This window comes from Anguilla rostrata, chromosome 18, assembly GCF_018555375.3.
Source record: "Anguilla rostrata isolate EN2019 chromosome 18, ASM1855537v3, whole genome shotgun sequence".
Taxonomy (NCBI): Eukaryota; Metazoa; Chordata; class Actinopteri; order Anguilliformes; family Anguillidae; genus Anguilla; species Anguilla rostrata.
Genome location: NC_057950.1, coordinates 12,084,625 through 12,106,443, shown reverse-complemented (window position 1 = coordinate 12,106,443; position 21,819 = coordinate 12,084,625). Strand labels below are relative to the sequence as shown.

Sequence of the window (21,819 nt, the reverse complement as noted above, 5' to 3'; positions counted from 1 at the left end):
TGTGAGATGTGTGTGCATGTGTTGTAGCATGCGTGTTTGTGAGTGAGTGAGTGAGAGAGTGTGCGTGTGCATGCGTGTGTGTGTGTTGTGAGACGTGTGTGTGTGTGTGTGTGTTGTGCGATGTGCGTGCATGGTGTGTGTACGTGTGTGCGTTCGCGTGAATGACTGTGCGTGTTCTATGTGCGTGTGAGAGTGAGTGTGGGTGTGGGTGTGTGCGCTGCGTAGTCTGTGTGGGCGCAGTACGTGCAGATGTGTGAGGATGGCAGAAGGGTAAAGGAAGTTACAGTTTCCAATTAGACGAGAGCAGTGCAGCCTGCCTGTCAGTTCTCCCATTTGCTTAGAACTTCAAGTGAGCTACACTCCTGTCACTCCAGGCCTGGAGCCTTTTCATCTTCTGTCCTGCCTTCCCGAGCTTCTGCTTTTAATAGAATCTTTTAACCTTTACAAACTCCTCTGCTCCTTTATTCTCTCCTTCCCTTTTCTTTCTCCTTCCTTGTCTTTGGGTTTATCAGCCATCGCATTACGGCGGAAAGGCAGTACAAATCCGCCGCGCGCCTCCGCGTTCGCCGCTGCCGCGCTCCGCCGTGCCTTTTCTTATTTTTACCGCTCCGGCCAACGTCGCCGTGGCGATGGCGGAGATAAACACCGCGGTGGCTCTTTGTGCTGAATAATGGCGCCTTTAAGGCGGCCGGGATAAGGGACGGCGAGGTGAGGAGTTCATGGCTGCGCCCGTCCTCGGCTCCCACAATGCACCGGCGTCCCGCAGGGACGCCCAGGCAGGATGTGACACCTTGGCCCCCGCTTTAACAAAGTGCTTCCCCCCTCTCTCTCTGAGCTGCACGGTCCCGGCAACTCAATACGCACAATGGGTCAGACTTCCGCTACATTCTCTCGTCTCTCTCTCTCAGCTTTGTTTTTCTCCCTCCTCCCTCCCTCCCTCCCTCCTTCCGTCCTCATCACCCCTCCGCCTCCTCCCTACATTCTCTAGTTAATGTCAGCAGTATCTATTTTCCTTATGGCCGCGGGCTGCTTCAAACGACAAGCATTGTTCATCCCCCTCTCTTCCCCGAGTTCACCTGGACGCCGCTTAATGAGTCTGAAATTGAATCTTGGCTTTAATCGATGGGAAGAGTTAACGCACAACAACAGCGACTCTGAGGATGAATACTGGGTGCATCACTTCCTCTGAGGAGGGGCAGCCAATCAGCACGCACGGAAGCGCACACAAGGCTCAGAACTGGAAGTGCTGAGAGCCCCCTTTAAACCAGCAAGGAGCCTGAGTTCGAGCAGAACAGCGCTCCTGAGAACCCCCCCCCCCCGCCCGCCCGCCCCCTGGTTTTTTGGTGCGAGATGGAGAGACGGTATTGGCCGTTCCAACGCTGAAATGATCATTCCCTGCAAGCTACTTTATGAAGCCTCCATTAAGATTTCATGAAGCGGTAACGATTATGCAATTAATCCAAGTCTGGCATCCCCGTAACTGCCCCCGCGGCGAAATGATCGTGTAGGTAAGTTTACAGAGGAGGGAGTATGGATTAAAAAGCGAACACAGACGGGACTGCTGCTCATCGATCCGCCGGGGCGGGGGGGGGCTCAGGAACCAGGGTGCGCGTTCGATACCTGTAATATTGTCATATAAATAACGGCATCGTTTCGCGGTAATAACACGGCTCGTGAAGTGAGTACACAAAGGTCCCGAACTGAGTCAGCAACGGACAGTGGAGCTTGAGTCATGGGCAGGTACTGCTGCAGGCAACGCTAACTGCTACAGTAATGTCTGCACTGCACCCCAAATACTATATATGTATATTATATGTGTGTGTGTGTGTGTGTGTGATAAAAATGACTTTTTCAGCGCTTATTGACTTCTTGCTTTCCCTCACTCCTCCAAACTACATTCCTTACTCTCAGGTTTCCTGTGGAGGGCAAGTCACTAATATTCGCCTAAAGAAGGGATCCCCAATGTGGCCCTGGAAAGCTGCATGTTGTGCTTGTCTATCATTGGTTCACAGCACTTAACTGACCAATTAAAGCAGCTGCTTCCCTTACCTGGTTTCAGAGGTCTAAACTGAACCCTGATTTTAAGGCAGACCCTCCAGGGCCAGAGGTGAGGACCTGGGCTTCGATGTGCAAACGGGACCAGGAGTCCACGGGTCCGCCTCCTGCGTGGAGGCGAGGAGGGGAGGCGTACGCTCCCTTCAGCCTCAGACTCACAGGGAGAGGAGCAGGGAGAGGGAGAACCGCAGTCTCGGTTTGGCTTTAATTACTGCGGATGCTGTGTTTGTTCTGCGCCTGGGGTGCAGCGAAGGCAGAGGGCTGATTCCCACCATAGACGTTCATTAGTCTCACTGCTTACAAGGTGCATTGCACAGAATCATTTGTAATTTTACGCCTAAAGAAGATATCTTACAGTTATAAGACATATACACTTACATATATAGCAATGTTCATATAACTGAGTTAAAACAATATGTGTCTTTCACTTAAAGGTTATTCTAAAGAAGCTGCAGTAGACAAAGATATCTTGCATTATTTACTGTTCCACTGAGTGCACTGTTGACCTTCAATGGAAGACTTATTACAATCCTAACAATACTAATAACACACAAGACACACACTCTCTATTTCTGTCTCTAGCACACACACTTTCAAATTAAAACCCATTAACAATGTTTTTCCAGTTGACTGGACTCCCTGTGAAAATGCATGATATGAGTGTTGTGTGCCTCTTTGTGATGGGGGTAGGGGGATTACCATATCACACCCAAGAGACACCCCCCCACAATCTGAGCGGTAATGAGCTAATGGTGGCACAGAAAGGTTCCGATCAATAGCCAGCATCAAACCAATATCACACTGAAAAATAAAAGTGCTAAGTATGGCATTTGTAATTTTATTCAACTGAATTTCTTTAGAACACGCTCTAACAAACACCCTTCTTGCCCTCGAGCTGGTCCTGAAAATATTGATTAGTATGCCCGGGGAAACATGGAGGTCGTGAAATCTATAATTCATAAAAGTAACAGAATCAGATGGACATTTCTGCTGATGAAGCCAAATGTGAATATTCTTGTACCGTTAAAAAAGCAGATCTCGTTTCATACATTCATTTAGGTTTGGTGTTGGGTGTTTTTACCTCTTATGATACTGTGTGGTTTCCCCTCTCCTTTCCTGTCCCTTGTACGGAGCTAATATCTTATGAGACAAAGTGGTTTTGTGGGGAAACAGGAATTGTTGTAACAGGATCAGACCCCATTAATGACAAAGTCCAGGGTACACCTACTGGCTATTATGACTAAGTAGCTACAGCAAAAAGATAGAGAGATAGATAGATGGGCATAAAGATGCATGCAGGGGAACTCTGGAGAGAATTCCAAGGAAATACTCCTTCTGAAAATCTAATTAAAAACAGCATGCATGTGCGGCATATTTAAAAAAGCCCTTTGAGGAAATAAGCGTAGTTTGTGAGCAACACTGCCGCGAGTTTAATTAAGTTGTCCGGTTAAAAAAATAAATAAAGAAAGGAAAACAAGCAGATAAATATTTTATGCATTCATGCACACATGTGGCTCTGGATGCCACGACAGGGCATGGTCAACAATTAAAGAGTAATTAGATGAAAAACACGCCGCAAGATTAGTCTTTGCCAGAGATATATGTAAGTAATTCCAGGCTCATCCTGGGCGAAATTGCCTTTTGTTCCTCTCCCCCTGTGTCGCCGTGGTAGCAATTCTGTGCCCCCCCACTCCCCCCCACCCCAGAATGGCAGGCGCAGCTGGACACACACACAGTGTCCCCAAGGAATAATTAAGTGCAATAAAAAAAGGACCGGATGAAGTCAGTGACTGCAGTTAACACAAAGAGGAGAGCGTGTCCCAAAATGCACTGCGGCACCATTTGTGCTAGTTGACCAAGCACAACAGTTGCCGCTTTCTCCCCCAAAAACTCCTGTAAAAGGAAGTATATGTATGTATCTGTGCGTGTGTGTTTGAGTAAGCGTGTGTATATATATATATATATATATATATATGTGCACATTGTGTGCATCAGATTGCCCTGTGGCTACAAGACTGATACAACCAAGAGTCAAACTACCTACTGAAAAAAGATGTACTTAGAGTACCTCAGAGTTCCTTATAATCAACAGTGCATGGCGTTTTACACATAATGGTTACAAGCCTGATCCCCTTAAAGATAAACCATGACACTGCATCTAGAAAGTGTTGTAGAATATGTACTCATTTCCTCTTTACTTCAGTGGTGGGCTTAATGGTCAAGGGTTGACAATAACAACAAAATATACAGTCTTTATTGCCATGTACTGAGGAGCGTAGCTTGTATTTCAGAGGTTACAGGTTCAAATCCAAGTGGATCAGTACAGCTGCACCCTTTCTCAGTAAATATCTAGCTGTATAAATGGATATTACAAGCTGTGTAACCTGCCCTGGATAAGAGTCAGCACTAAGCAAATAAATATTGGACATCGTAATGTAATAATAAAAAAAGACCCTGGCGAGTCCAAATGCTGACCTTCATAAGGCAAGACTGAAAATCTTTTATCTTTTAATAACTGTGTCCTCATTAGGGGTGAGAATCAAGACCTCACAATACAGTGTTATCCCGATACTTGGGTCATATGATATGATACAATTGCGATTCTTCGTGTTTTTTTTTTGATACACTGATACAGTATTGCGATTCGACACTGGGATATGTTGCTATTTTTAGCTGCGACCGCAGCTCTATAGCTCTGTCTGTCAGTCCTGTCTGTCGGTCGGTCCACAAAAAGTGTCCCACCCCATAGCGGCCACAGCTTTCGCCCCAGGAGGCTGAAATTTGGCATGGACGTTGGTCATGACCGAAGGTAGAGCTGAGTAACTTTCAAGGCCGATTGACCAAGAGGGGGCGTGGCGATGGGCATGGACTATCACAAAAAGGTGCATAACTCACAAATTGTTTCACAGATTTGCACAAGGTTTTGTGGAAAGGTTAGTCATGAGCCAAAGAAGAGGTCACATGTTTGTGTGAGAGTGTGTGCATGGATGCACGCACACATGGATGCATGCGCCTGTGTGGCTGCAGCTATTGCAGATTTGCGCTTGTTTTATTCATTTGTTTGACTAGAACAAATAGTTGAAATCATAAATTGAACAAAGACAGTTTCATTGTGGTCTTTCTACGACAGTATAGCTGTAGTTTTGATTCAAATGGAGTCGATGGCTAGCTGGCTATCCATGATAGAAAACATACTGTGAAAGCATTCGGACCCAAGATAAAATTGAGTTTTAACAGCACATCTTCAGTTACGCGAGTGACAGTAAAGCTAGCATAATGCTGGATAGCTACTGGCACAGAACGAGAGTGACTAGAATGAGTGCCTGTTTGATAGGTAGTATCTGCGGTTGGGGCTATTAGCTGGAATCATGAAGTAACTTCCCATTGTTTCCATTGTGTTGTAAACTAATGTCTATTATGGGATTGCAGTGGTTGCTTTCCAGTTATTAGTCTGACCCTCATGTGTTACCATGAAAACGGCACATCTCTTGCTAATAACCTTTATTTAGTGACTCTAAACATCTAACAAAAATAAGTGAATGCTCCTGTTAATCCACGAGGTGTGCAGTTAAATGGTTTTAGTGTGCTCCACAGGGGGTGGTCTTTAACCTCCACATCCTGCATTAAAATCATAACATACAAAATGGAATGCATTATAAAATGCATATTTTGATAAAATATAGATACTTGGCCCCAATGCATTGATACTGTACAAAGTATAAAGAAAGCATTGCAACACTTATGCAGTATAGATTTCCCACCCCCTCCCACCCCCAGCCCTCATTGTCTTCTTCCCATTGATGGATTCTTTTTCATGGAACCCATGCGGCTATGAATACAATGGCACAGTACGCTAAGAACACACTGAGGGTTCCACATCTTTCAGTAACTGCCAGTCTCAATTCCACAAGTGACACATCCCAGTTCTGATGCTGCAGGACGAGCTCATGCTGAATAAATACTGTTCCGTTCTTTGATAGTTTCCTATGTGCGATTACTGGAATGCATGTTTGACAGTGATGAAATCTCAATTTTCTCTCGCAAAAACTTCATGTGCGGGTATCATCGCTCAACACCCATCCTCTCTAATGAATGAATGGTGGATCAGTGGCATATGCACTTTGAACTGATGCACTTGTTGTGCGTCGCTCTGGATAAGAGCGTCTGCTAAATGCCTGTAATGTAATGTAATGTAATGCATATGAGTTTCTAAATACCAGTAAAAGGCAGTTTTCTTTCTCTCTCCAACCTCCATAGAGAATATAAAGATCATTTATGTAAATCATTAATAGGCCACTGAAATGCAGATGCTTTAACTACTCAAGTACTAGATAAAACCAAGCACAGTCTTTTGAAATTCCTTCTTCTGTTCCTTGTCCTGAGCATGCACGATGAAGCTAATTGCGCCTCTACCAGCTGCTCTATGGAACTGCGGCACTGATGAAATATGACACGTATATGAAGCAACAGCCAAACTAGCTTGGTGTACAAATAGTAGACAATATTATCTTGGGTCCTGGAGCCTGTGTTTGCATTTAAGTTGATCGTAAGCAATTTTTAAAAGTATAAAATCATGGTTTGCCTAGTAAGGAGAGCAGAAGATAGTTTCTGAGTTTCATATATGGTTTGAATAGCCATATGTAGGTTAGAAAACCACCAGAGGATTTTAAATTAGTCCAAATAAAGAGCTTTACTATGTTGTCGCCCACCACTGTAAACGTATGGGCCCACATATGAAATATAATAAATATCACAGCAAATAAATACACCGCGTATATATATATATAGTATATTCTCAATGGAGCTGCAGCCCTGCTTGTGATTTGCAGATGTAAACAGGTGACTCATCTTAGTGCAGAGTCACCGCAGTGGATTCCCATGACGTTTCATCCAAACAATAACACTGCTGCAACGTTGCATCAACTTTCAAAGAGGGCAAGCTTTCTGCTTTAGACACACTCTTAGACAAGGCAAATACTGTCCATCTCAGTTCTATTACCTGCTCCATGCACATGCCTCCCATTTCACAGAATTTGTCATACGCTATATGAACAAAAGTATCAGGACACCCCTTGGTTTTGGGCAGTTGCTCATGGTTTGGGCCAGGGCCCTTAGTTCCATTGAAGGCAAATATTAATCACACTGTAGACAGTTATGTGCTTCCCCAACAATTTTGGGATGGTCTTTTCCTGTTTCAGCATGACAGAGTCCCTGTGCACACAGCGAGGTGAAAATCGTTTTGTTGAGAAAAGTGTGGAGGAGCTTGACTGGCCTGCCCTGACCTCAACCACATCCAACACCTCTGGGATCAACTGGGAAGTCAACTGGCAAGCCAGGCCTAATCACCAAATCAGTGCCCGACCACACTGATGCTCTTCCGGCTGAATGTAAGCAAATCCCTGCAGCAATTCTCCAACATCTAGTATAAAGCCTTCCCAGTAGAGTGGAGGTTGTTATAGGAGCACAGGCTGGACTAACTCCATATTAATGTCAATAATTTTGGATGAGATGTCAGGTGTCCACATACTTTTGGCCATGTAGTGTATCTCAGTACAGACTAACCTTGTTGAAAAATGCCTCTTTTCTCTTTCCATTTTTTAAAATACAAAATTATTGCTGTACAACACCACATTGTCTTTAATTAGTTGATTAACGATACACGAAATGTAAGGCAAAGTTGTTACTACTGAAGGATATGCTACTTATATATTGCGTATTTAACACATTCTCCACCCCTCCCCCCCTTTTTCATTTCACTGAACTGATTGCAACTGCCCCATTAAAGACAACTCAATCAAGACCCTTAACTGCCTTCAATTTAACATAGGGGATCTGTATATAGAGGCCTCCTTGTTTCCTTTGTGATTTACACCAAAGAAAGCTAAACGTTTGTTGTTTTCGTCTTCTATTAAAATTTAATGGCTCAAGTGTATTTGATGTGGAGCCTTCTTTATTCTTTGATTAATTACTTTTCTGGCATTTACGCACCCAGTATAAGTCTGAGCGTGGCAATTTCTAATTTTTTTGTATGTCAGGTGTCCACATACTTTTGGCCATATAGTGTACTTCAAACCATTAGATAGGTACTCAATTGGTCAGGTCTGGAGGAGTTTAACAAGCGAAATGTTAATTTTCTCAGCAATCCAGCAGGCCTACTGGGAGGGTGACGTCACTGACAAATCCTCTCAACAGGAAGTGGGGCAGGGAAGAGCGGCAGCGGAAAATAATTTAATTCTGCTGATGTCCTTACCCTCTTGACCCTGGCAAAATGAACACACTTGCTGCGATGCCACTGAGAAAAGAAATTAAATCTACTCCGTGTTAGGCACTAGGAGGGCAATTCTGTTCACTGTTCCGGGAATTGTAAGTTATAGACGTGTTGCATTGTAAATGACATGTTACAGATGATGTCCTGTCACACTAATAAAGGTGGGACCTCCTCTCTCTCCTTCTCTTTCTCTCCTTCCCCGCTTACTCCCTCTTTCCCAGATCGCTCCCTGCTTTCCCTCTCCTTCTCTCTCTCTCTTCTCCCCCTCCTCCCTCCCCCTCCCCGATCTCCCCCCCCCCCCCCCTTCCAGACCTCTTAGCTCTCTAGTGGTTCAGAGCTTGAGTAAATGCAGAAATGATTAGAAGTGAAAGATGAATAATGATAATTCCTACGTACTTGGCCCTCACAATGGAGGAATGATGAGGTTTAATTCTCACTGCAGTCGCTGCACTTTCAGGTCAGGTATATCATTCAAATGGAGGGGCCTGCTACGTCTCCCCCTTTACAAACCGAGACGTGTGTAAGTACATCCAACCCATTGGCACACACAGACCTCAGGCATACTGGAGTGATAATAGGGGGTTTAATGAAAGTCAACAACTGCTTATGCACAATTACTCCCGCAAATTCACATATTAAAGTATTCATACAGAAAAAGGGAATCAATTTGTAAATGATATATGATAGCATATATAATTATGCTATCATATATAATTATATTCATTATAACAGTCATGGATTAAAGGATTTATTATCATTTTAAGTGAACAAGCAATTCACTTCAGATGATAATACAGTCCAAATATAATATTAGTCCAAATTGAAAGTGCTACTGGTTATTATTGGTTATATTTGCACTTATTATTTAATAATGCCTTCTATTTTCTTTTTCTCATTTTTCATGTTGAATTGGTAACACACTGAATCACAGATTACATCTTGGTCCTCATGGCGGGCATTGCGTAACTGCTTTGCCGCTGTCTATAAATAATAATACAGACAGTTATCTCTGACACTCTGAAACCAGAAAGAAACGAATGAGGGACGTCCAATAAATCAGTCGATGCTAATCGGAAAACAAAAGTAATATTTAAAATATGAAAAAAAAACCATAATACATAAAAAAAAAGGTTTGGAGAGAAAGAAATCATACACATTAAAACCCATACATTTCGTCAGCAAAATTACCTATCTGGGATTGGTGAGTAAAAACACAGATGCCAATGCAGACATCAAGCCAAAATCTTTAAAGAATGGCAGCCAGCCAATGCTGCTACCAGCCGCTGGTGCTATTCCGGTCTAGCGTGGGGAACCACTATTCTTTGTGCTTTATGACACTTTGGTTGATTCCAGAAGCAACTGAACAGGAGAAAAGAGTGAGCTGCGAAGACTCTTTTCATTGAATATTTTTATCGTCTTTCATGCATTCCTAAATGACATGTTTATGTGTGCTCTGATGATTCACATAAGGTGCACTTAATTTCTGCATAAGCCTCTCCTTTAGTTCCTTTGTAACTAGATGTATTTATCTGCACACAAAATAGCTGCAGTTATATTCAAAGCATTTACAGAGTGATACACCACCTTTCAAATTGCTGGTATATGGCAGTTAATTCCTATGTCCCTGGCGTATGGAACTGTGGATGCTGTTCTTGGTACCACGGATCAAGTAAGCTATGGTAAGAGCTGTCCAATGTCCCAAAAACAGTTATCCTATGGCAGGAGCTGTCATTGCAGCAGTAGATCAGCTATGCCATAGCAGGAGCTGAGTCTGATACAACGGGACAGATATTATATGACAGATGCAGTATGTGCCGATGTGCCTGCAGTAGTGGATTATTTATTCTATGGTAGGAGCCGTATCTGGTGCATGGATCAGTTCATTCTATGGTAGAAGGTCAGGAAGGTAACAAGAAAGCTGAATTCCCTAGTCCTTATCTCGTGACAAAGCCGGCAAATTAGAAACAGCTCATGTTTGCTGGAGCGAGGGGGACATCATGGGAATCGCGTGCTAGCCTAGTGCGAAACAAAGTGCTCTTTTGATGGTGGAACATAATACGCTAAACGCGTCTCTATGGAAGGTGCTGTTCAAACAGCAACAGGGAGAGTTCGCGTGACATCGACTTTGCCCAGGAGAGATCAGTATTACCCATGAGTCTCAGACTTAACATCACTGCACTTTGTCTGCTCATCTTAACGGCATAGATTAACGGGCTCTCAAATGCAGGTACAGGAGCACAGACAGACACACAGACACAGATACATACGCACACACACAAACACACAGACTCACATGAAAATACACACACAGATGCATGCAAGTGCATATACATGTACAGGCAAGGCATGCACTGACAGGCAAAAGCTCATACACAGAGTCAATTAACACAGATACACACGCTACAATGACCATCTCAGTGGCCCAGATTTGTGATTCAGACAGAGATCCCGTTTTGCGAGAACGCAAAAAGGAAGAGACGGGCTGAAATAACAATTAGAGGCGTGCTCGATCAGCAGCAGACCTTCTGCTCCGTCAGACTGCAGTGGGACCAGGGGAAGCTCCCTCGCTCCAGAGGAATCATTATTTCACTGTACTTCTCCACTTTCCAGAATATATTAACTTCACAGAAACACTATCTTAGCCGGTGAGAACCGGCATCGGTTGTTTTGAAGAGACTTTTTTTATTTTTTTTGCAATTAGAGGATGGGAAAAAGCCTCTCCCAGCAGTCCCAGGCGTCTCTGCTGGGACTGACTGATGGTACAAAACAAGCCACACGTCCCCAGGCCCCAGAGCAGCCCCGGCCTGCGCTGCTGTGGCTGCGTGCAGGCTGCGCCGGGACTCGCAAATTACATCACTCCCCCCGTATCCTTCCGCAGGAATAAATAACCACCCACGATGACAACACGGACCAAATTCTGTTTATCGCCCTGTCTATTATAGTTCTCTGTTGTTAAAATTGTTTGAAAGCAGAAACTTTTTCCCCCCAATTACATGGTTTCTTATAGACGGATCCAGCCCCTCCAGTGTCCTCTGCTCCATTTACTATCAGGGCAACCAGGGGAAAGGCTCTCTCAGCCAATCATTTTCCACATGTTAATCGCTGCAGTCTCACATACACAATAAACCCTTTTCCATTTATGGATCTGCAATGTGTAAATGTGCCCTGGGGACTGCACAGCTCTTACATATGATCATGACACACACACACACACACACACACACACACACACACACACACACACACAATGTCCCAATGTATTAAAACAGGAATGAAACACAGTTTTCACCATTCAGATAATTACTGCAAAGCTTGAGAGAGAAAACTATGAAGAAACATTCACTGCATAAACACAAAATGGTGCCCAAGAACCGTCTTCCATTTTTTTGAGACTGCTGTTGGCCATTACATTAGCCCCGACAAACAGGGGATGCAAAGCGTCAATCAGGCAGCCGGCAAAAAGGCAGAACACACACCATCCTGGCGGAGAGAGAGAGGCGCAGGATCAATCCCACACTACCGGCAGCACACAGGTAATCGGGCACCGGCCGCATTAACGAGGCTTGAACAGCATCCACCCGAATCACAAGTGGAGAAGAAAAAGCGCTGTGCTCTCCTGTCTCGCACGTCTCACGTCTGAGCAGTAATGACAACGACACGTTTCTCAGACCGCGACGAGAGGACGAGTCTGAGCAGTCACGTTGTGCGCTTCATACAGATCCGCAAGGACGGACGATGAATATGTATTTCACAACAAAAATCAAAGAGGAGAGACGGCGTTCATCATTAGGAACACGGGCTACGCTCAAGGACGGATTTTTACATTCTACATTTCCCGGTCTGCATAATCTTATCACGAGTACCAGCATGGACTGAACTTTCACATACAATGGGAATTATATTTTTAGAGCTGCTAATCAAATACATGCTAATGACACTGCTTGAGTGTGACCAGAGGGTGAAAAAATGAATCAGAAAATCACGTCAACCTCACGATTACAATGAAACCTACACAATTCTTCATAAATAAATCCGAGAATCAAATCAATCTATCGCATACCGCAAGCAGGCTTAATGAAACTGTCAGAGAGATTCTCGCGGATTGAATTCCGTATTAACAACTTCATTTAATGATACAGAATGAAGGGGAAACTACAGTAGTGCAACTAAATAACAAACAAAAGAATATTAACAGCGCTCATAAAATCCTGGTCCGTGCAATCCGTGCAACTCGACTGAATACAAAGGAATGGATGGATGTGAAGCATAATATTTATAATATTTTTTATGACATTTGTAGGGAGGGAGATTGGGAGAGAGAGGGAGAGAGAGAGAGAGAGAGAGAGAGAGAGAGAGAGAGGGGGATTGGGAGAGAGAGGGGGAGGGAGAGGAAGAGAGATCGAGACAGAGAGAGAGAGAGAGCCATTGAGGGCCATTTAAATCATCATCTCAACACATTACTGGGGAGATTCAGCTGTTACGGAGAAAGCTACGATTGTGTCCTTCAGGCCTCAGTGGGCTTCATGTCATTGAGAAAATGGGAGCGGGAGATTAGGGTGACATACATCAGGCTGAGGAAAAAGTAAACACTGAGCTTCTAATGGAGTGCACACACGCGCACACACACGTTCTAATGGAGTGCACACACACATTCTAATAAAGTGCATGCGCGCACGTACACACACACACACACACATGCAAGCACGTACATACACACAGCACCCCCCCTTCCCACCCCCCCCCTACTCATCCACACAACTCATGTACACACTGCACACACACATGTGAAAACACTGCTGAAGACGCTGCAGGGGAAAGGGGACTGAGCAAAAGGAAAAACACCCAAAATTCCCCTCCTCCTTGCCACAGGACTGGCCCTCTGAGTGAACAAGGGGCGACAGAGTTCCCACCCCACAAAGAGCCCCTTCATTTCTGATGTGCTTTAAAAGCCAGCAATCCTCCAAAGGATCAAAGGCTAAACTCTGTAGTCCCATTGTAACAGGCTGAGGACACTGTAATCCTGTATATATGGTGTAACTCAGGGTTGATGCAATAGGAATTATTGTATTCTGTATTTATTTTTTATGCTTTCCTCCCATTTTCTCTCCCAAACACGCTGACATTTTTGAACTTTTTGTGCTGTAATATTTACTTTGTAACTGAGAGACAGTTGCATTTCATAACATGCGTCAGTATGACTGCAACATGGCTTTGGTTTGTCCTGCAAAGAAATCCCCTGTGAACTGAACTGAATTATCAGAGACAGATGGGGAGGGATAAAGAGGAAGCGTAGCAGAAACAGAGAAAGATAGAGAGATACAAAGAGAGTGACAGACAGAGAAGGACAGAGAAACATTCATGGGTACCAAGAGAGCAGTATAGAGAGACAGAGAAAGAGAGGCAGAGTCATACAGAGAAATATAAAAAGATAAAAGGGTACAAGAAGAGCGATAGAAAGGTACAAAAGATAGAAAAGATAGAGGGGTACAAAGCAAACAGAGAAAACAGACAGACGTACAGAGAGCAATAGAGTGTTACAGAAAAGCTAGAGGAGCACAGAGAGTGGTAGTCAGAGAGAAAGCAGTTGCTATGCAGAGCACTGCAGGTCTGATTCAGTGGCTCTGTCAGCCCTGATTGGCTCTGAGTTTCTGAGACCTGTGAGTAAGGCTCACTCCTGTGTCCTCTCTACACTCAGCACCTCACCTCCTCCTCCTCTTCACCTAACTATCCATCCTGCACTCTATCACACACAGCGCTTTCAATCGCTCAGGTGCTGATTACTCATCTTTGTACTGAGAACACAGGCCCCACTCTGCCACAAGAATGCAGTTGAAAACGGCAGGGGAGGAGAGGTTAATGATGAAAGACTGTGTGTGTGCATGTGTGTGCGTGTGCTAGTGAGTGTGTGTGTGTGTGTGTGTGCGTGTGTGCATGTGTGTACGTGTGCGAGTGAGTTTGTGTGTGTGTGTGTGCATGTGTGTGTGTGTGTGTACGTGTGCGAGTGAGTGTGTGTGTGTGTGTGTGTGTGTGTACGTGTGCGAGTGAGTGTGTGTGTGTGTGTGTGAGAATTCTGTATGCAAAGTTTCAGTGCTTTGTCTCCCTACACTGAGCAAACAGGCTGTTATGAAAACAGGATCTGGGTGCTGCATGGCCAACATATAGCATCATCATCATCATCGGCATTGTTGTAATCATCATCATCATCACCATAATTATCATCATCATCATCACCACCACCACCATCATCATCACCATCGTGGTCTGGTTGTGTGGGGGTCAGTGCGGGGTGCAGTGTGCGGGACTCACGATGTGCAGCTCCAGGTAGTCTCCGAGGCCCGAGGAGCTGTCCACCCGCACCAGCACGGCCTCCTTCAGCTGCGTGCTGAACCCGATGGCCAGCCGGTCCGCCCGCGTGCTCGGCCGGTCGTTCGGAGGCCACGTGTACACGATCAGCCCGCCGTCGCGCCCGAAAATGTACGTCGTTCCCGCTGTGAAGAGACGAGGAGAGCAGGGAGCGTTAGGACTGAACCGCTGTGCGCTGTGGGCCGGGGACCAAACAGGCCCCGGCCTGGATTCATCTGGACTGTGCTGGGCTGGACTGGACTGGAGGCATTTGCCCTGAATTCAACCCTTGTATCGGACACCCACCTAATTCTGCAGGGGCAAAGAAACCCGAACAGAGTGGTTAGAACTGAAAAACAATCAGCCAGGTTTGTAAAATGCCTTCAGGGAACTGACAAGCAGACATTCAAGAACAGAACAAAAAGTTTTTCAGGTCATGACGATTATGTATTGTGAACCGAGGATATTTCTGTACACTGAAGTGCACAGAAGAATTTTCCCTTTCTAACCCATACTTTGCCCCAGTTCACATTGAGCTACATCCATTTCATGCTTTAATTGTGTCTTTCTATCTTGGCCACTGCTCTATTTCCAACCTAACAACCTCTCTCACATTGTTCTTACTGTTCTCTACAGCTGTGCAGTACAGACAAACTAAAGCGAAGGAAAATGCACTTCCTAATTTACAAGACTATGCACCAGTAGGTCACTGCCTAATCTGCTGAACAAAACCAGATATGAAAACCATTCACTTCACTCTTATCAAGAACATCTTTCTCACAACGTTATGAAAAGAACAAAATGAACCCCTTCATCTTCATCAGTGAACACAAAGCCTCCGAATCCGGAAGGTTCCCTCAGAGCCCTGGGAACCGCCCCCCTACACCCAAACATGAATGAGGCACCTGCCCCTGACCCTGCCCCCCCCCTCCCTCCCTCCACCTCACCCCCAAACTCATGTGCCTGGATCCCACTGAAGCTATTTGCCTGAGTGGGAGAGCATGAATAGAGAGAGCCAGCGAAATAAGAGCACCTAATAGGCATAATGGCAGATAATGGCTGAGGACTCCGCAGGCTGCAGTCCAGCCCTGCCTTTTCCTCCCCCCAGCGTCGGCCGATCCAACGTGTTCCCGACAGCCGAGAAATCGCCGGAAACACTCGCGAAGCCTCATTACGTCAAACTGTCCGCGACCCCTGACCCTCGTCTCACGGTAAAATGGCCAGCTGCCCCTTCCCCGCCAGCCGCGCCCCCCCCAGAAGACTCATTGGCGGACAGGTCCGCTTAATTAAACAAAAACAGCCACCGTTCCCTCACCATCACTCTTATAGTCACAGGAGGAGCTGGACGAAGAGCTCGAGGAGGAATCTGACTGTGTTCTGAGAGCGGGTGCACAGCATGAAGTCTGGCTTTCCCGGCATCTCTTTACTAAATTAATGATGTCACAGTCAGACTGTAGCCCAGAGCCTGATTGGCTGAGGTGCTTAACCGTGCCCTCCCGTTAACCTCAGCGGCTCTGATGTCATAAAGCGGAACACTGAGATTCTTCTCTAAAGGAGGGTTTGAAACCCATTTCTCTGTGTCAGCACAACGTTTCTTCTTAAAACAAATGCAAAAGCTAATTTCTTCATCAGAAGCTCACAAAGAATTCAGAAGCAAATGCTTTCTTCAGATGTGAACTTCCAGCATAGATTAGTGACCTCTGCAAATAGCCAAGAAAAAAAAGCATTTTCTTGCTAATGGATGGATAAGTGCTGTTAAAACTACAGCAGAAGATGCGTTTTATAATACATTCAAAATTGCCCAAATGTTGCCTCAGGGTAGCTCTGTGAAAAAGTGATGATAACTGCACTTACAGCGGCAGCCATGCTACCCAACTGTGACATGCTGTTCCTCATTAAAAAGCCTGGGCCCATTCACTTCAGGTTTTTCAGTTATTATTACATACGTTTTTTTCATTCTGTGACCATTGTAGCTGCTTGGATTGGATAAAGAACATCTAATAGCGTGTGCGAGAGAGAGAGAGAGAGAGAGAGAGAGAGAGAGGAAGGCAGCAAGAGAGCAAGCGGGAGAGAGGGGGGCTTGGCTCCAGTGAACCTTAAATATTCATTGAAAGGCCGAATGTTAAACCATCACAGCAGTAACAATAGATTATACATCATTCAAACTGTAATTCCAATATTTTCCTGTAAACCGGCATAGGTATAAAAATATCAATAAATAATTTTAAGCTTATTTATATATTTCTCTTCTCTCCCTTCTGCAGCATCCAGACATAAATGATTTTTTCTCTTAACCTTTCCTTTCTTTACTCCCCAGCATCCACCCAGCTCACATTGACCCTATGACCTTTCTGCTTTTCTCTTCCCATCTCCCAACTGTAGAGGGAACAGCAATGCCTCCAAATCAATAAATAACCATACATGCCAAAAAACAATTGAAAAATGGAAATATTATTATTATTATTATTATTATTATTATTATTAATAATAAGAATAATAATAATAATAACAATGATAATAATATTACAAATAATATTTAAAATAATAATATTTGAAAATGAATAATACTTTAAATTTAATTCATATTACTTGTTTAATAATCACTCCACTTCTGGAAAACTTCCAGTTCTCCAGGCTGGTGTTTGCACTGTTTTTTTCTTTTCTAACCCGCGTCTTCATTAGATCTGTTTCTGCATGGCCGTCTCCTTCCTTGCCCCGAGCACATGCATGCCACAAGTTACAACATATTACCATTAAGAGCTTTCGCACCATGTCAGTGCTCCTAAGTCCCATGACGAACACCCCGCTCCTCGCCCCCAGCGCTGCATAAAATCATCTGACACCGCCGCTCCTGCGCCGCCAGTGTGTCCGCTGGTAATGCAGCCACGTGACTCTGCGAGAGCGCAGTCGATAGAGGGGGAACGGCCGGCTCACGCAAGCTAAAACTACAAAAGGGCACGTTGTGAATCAGACGCCACGTAACGAGGTGACTTAGTTTGAATTCTGTGAATGAGCTCCAATCGGCTGTGCTGACTGGTCCTGTGTTACGACTGCATGGACAGGTACTTTTCCATTCCACCGTTACTCTTATAATGTGGCTTACATCACTGAGGACAGGCTCTGCCTAGTGATGAGAAGGTTGAAATGGTTCGGAGAGAGGGGCACAGGCCGATGTGAAAACGTTGTACACTGGGAGTCTTTCTCAGGTATCTGTGGTAAGATGCCACTTCTTCTCTCCCACACACAGCCCAGTGATTTTGGGAAGTCGGTGGTTTGGGGAAAAAAAAAACATCAGCACACGCTCAAATGCCCTTCCTCTCAGATGAGTGTGATTCCCCCAGGTCTGAGCAGTAAAAAGACTGCCGGAGAAGGCTCAGCTCCGCGTGATGAACTCGGAGATATATTCCTCTCCGTGGAACAGGGCTCTAACTGAATGGCACTCTAACAGACGCTGATAACCCAGCCAAACACTCATCGTATTCTCCAGCCTCACAAAACAAAAAAATAAATGATATCCCCCCCCTGCTGATAAACCCTCGCTCAGCATGCAGGATATAACTGCATACGGTCTGGAAGCAGCATGACGTTTAACAGAAATCCCACAATCCGTGGAGTAATCTTACAGATTTAGAAGACAAACAGGCCCAATGAGCACCAGCCCATGCATGTGGAAGTGCGGCATAAAGTAATACGACAGGTGCTCCTGAAAGCACTAGGATTGGGCTTAATTATCCATCTCTACATTTGTTTGTCAGGTCCCTCGGGACAGAAGCTCAGATATGGATCTGTTGTAGTCATTGGATACAGTGTCATTCCCGGAACTATATCGGACTCCTTTTGGCAGCTCTTTGCTTTATGACTGTCTTGCTATCTTTCACTCACACTTTCACTCTCTCTCACTGTTATTTTTGGCTGTGACTTGAGGAGTCAGCCCTAGGAATTGTAGTGTTCTTCCTGAAGTCACCAGCTGACTGAGAAGCACACTTACAGTGACAGCACCTGACGGAACTCCCACAGAATGCAAATACATATTCTGAGGTCATTCAATGTAGTCACAGCCACTGGGCAATGCCTCTAAAGATCGTGTTAAATATGGCTATATCTGACAACAAACTAAGTCCTGAAAATAGATAAATGTATTCAATTCCCCTCCTCCCCTACACTCATCTTAGTTTATAATCAGTCTGTAGTCCAGAGCCATCCATTGAACGGAGAAGAGAAAGAACAAAAAACAGAAAAGGAGGGAAAGAGTAAACAGGGAGAGGAGGAGGGAGAAAAGAAGAGTGCAGAGACACAAGAGGTAGAGAGGACAGGCTGGAGCGATGACTTGCGCTGGAAGAGTCATTTGAAACGCCGCATTAAATATCAGTGCATTACGGTAAATTAGCCTGCCCCATTAGCATATACAATTACGCCCTGTTTCGCATTGGCTTTTGTCTCGGCCTCTCGATTACTGCTGTGGTGTTCATCTGGGGAAAAAACAAAACAAAGAAAATGAATGTAACCGTGGATGCATGTGGGTGCATGAAACCAAAGAGCGCCCCCCTCCCACTCTCCCTCTCCCTCCCCAGGGCTGGGTGGACACTGTGGAACATCTGAAACGGTCCCTCACTCACCACCCCAACCCCCACCACAATATATCGCGGAGTTGTGTTTGAAGAACAAATTGCACCACAAAAGGGTTAAGCTCTGTCATCCCGGTCTATTAAATGAACCGCGATCTCTCTGCAAGCCAGCCATTAGCATCTTAAATAAGCTCATTTCGAGTGGACGAGCACGACAGTCATGCGCACGTTTCCTCTACACTGCCTCTCAAAGGTCAACTCCTGCGACCTTCCAAGAAATCATCATGCTCATTACCTCCAGTGAAGAGACGGAGGAGAGTCTTGTTTTAATCTCGTCATTTCTGTGTGATGGGAGAACGGAAAACACACACACACACGCACACACACACACACACACAATGCTGTGGGGGAGCTTTGTGACGATTCCCCCCGCAGCACTGCACCTGGACACACAGCACCTGCAACTGGATCCCTGAGATCAATGGTTCTCTACAAGGGCTAATATTCAAGCTTCCCTTCCAAAGGACACATTCAGAAGGCTGATAATCATGTGCTTCACGGCCAGTCGATATGATAGATCCTTTTATGTACTTTCACAGAAAGGAACCGGTTGCAGCAGAACTTTATTCAATTACGATATTATATGAAAGAACAGTGCTAGTGCATACTGTTATGGGCAAACACGACATTCCTGGGGGCCATAATCCTTGTTGATCAAGCGTGTTTATGAACTTGATGCTCAGTTTAAAACGCGTGCGATCTTTGAAATGTTGAGCTCACCCCTGCCATGACCGAGCCACTGCTCAGCATGATGGAAACATGTTTGTCAATGAAAACACATATGGACCAAATGAACCACTACAACGGGGTTACTGCACATGCAGATGCACATTAAGAGAGGACGGCCTTCAGAGAGAAGAAAAGGGCTGCGGTAGAGACGGATTGCCCAGGTAGAACTGAGTTAGGCCCCGCCTTCTGGATCAGCACCCTCTCGTTGTCTACAGTGCGTCTCAGAGTCCGCGTCTGACCCTGATGTCCGTTTCTCCCGCCCTAGCTGACATGAGATGCTCTCTCCACTTGACAACAGCTTGTTATCAGGGGATGGAGGAAAACAAAAAGAAAAAGTCAAAACTAGACTTGGACATTTTAGTACATCCAAAAAGAAGAGAGTCTAGCCCTTTGTCAGACTCTCTGGTTGCCTTATTAACAGCAAAACCAGCACATATGTCCGAGAGCCCTTCATCTGTCAGATTATTTTTAACATTTCATCTGGGATCTTATCTTTGCTTTTTCTTGGGTTTCTTTCATTGTTTGTTTCATGTGTGATATTCAAGATGAGTGGCATATGAATGAGTGGGTGGCGTATTCGTATTTTCAATGCTAAGGCTAGAAAAGTATCACCGTTAACACTGGCACAGTTAAATACGAATTTAACGAGAAGCCCGAATAGAGTAAATACTCCTAGTATCACGTTCAAATGTATCTTCAGGGATCAATGCAGTTACAACACCTGCTGCATTGCCCACATGATTACAATTTTCTACATGGAAAGAAATCATTATTAGGACTGATGAGAACACAGATAACCAATCAAAAGGCACAGAGTCCTATCAGTACCAGGAAAACAGATCATCGGTGATCAATGGCCCAGAAGATTCATTACCTCCAGGATAAAGTCTTGAGTCAGACTTTTTTTTTTTTACAAAATTTCATTTATTCCATCCTATTTATTTATTCACTTATTTATATTTCTTCCTTCTGGCTGACATATTAACTGCACAGAATGGTAGAAAGTAAATGATTTCTTTATACATGTAAAAATATCCACAAACAATGAAAAAGAATACAAACTATTGGTTTGAAATAATTTAATATTTTATAACTAATGGCACAACATAAACCTAACATAATAAAAGCCGGTAAATGGAAATATAATCATCTCTGAGAGATTCCATGCTTCTCTGAATGCGTAGGAAACCTTGTGGCCCAATAGCTAGCTCTTTCCCTGAAGTAAAAAGGACTTTGATCCCCATATTCCTTATAGATCCCCTTCTGGATAACTCCCCAAAGTGCCATGTGACTCAGTCCTCGTCTTTGTTTCGCTGCTTCTGCGTTGTCCGTCGCTCTTTTTTCTTTCTCTCCCACTCGCTCCCAGTCAATCTCGTCCCGCGATACATCAAAGGCAAACCCTTTTTTAGCACTTCTACCTTTCTTGGTCTGAGAAAGTGCTTTTAGAGAGAGCCATCTCCTTTCGCGGAGTGGCGTGAGTGATGCTCCCTCTTTGTGCTCTCCGGTCTCGTCTGAGCAGTCTAGTGGGAAAAGGACAGGCCGCAGCATTGTTGACATCCTCTCGCCTCACAAGCAGCGAGGCTCCCGTGGCTACGCCGAGACAGGTCTTAAACCAACCCCATCTGTAGGGACATGGCTAAGTTTTGCAACAGCGCATGTTGAAAATCATTGCACTTCTAACATTGACCTTACCCCTGCTTAACTTAACAGGCTATCCAGCATGTGGGCCTCTATTATCACCTTTTATTCAGGGCGCCCACAGCCAACACCAAGGCATCTTTGCCGAATAGTTAGGCTGCT

The 21,819-nt window shown here is 44.7% G+C and overlaps 1 protein-coding gene across 22 annotated transcripts in view; it reads right to left on the bottom strand.

The window, feature by feature from the left end:
• Positions 1-21,819, bottom strand: part of LOC135244961 (neurexin-1a-like) — a 312,297-nt gene that overhangs the window by 95,064 nt on the left and 195,414 nt on the right. For all 22 annotated transcript variants that reach the window (XM_064317659.1, XM_064317660.1, XM_064317675.1 and 19 more), the window contains one exon: positions 14,630-14,811. In XM_064317659.1, the coding sequence (XP_064173729.1) occupies positions 14,630-14,811 (182 nt within the window). The remainder of the gene's footprint in view (positions 1-14,629; positions 14,812-21,819) is intronic.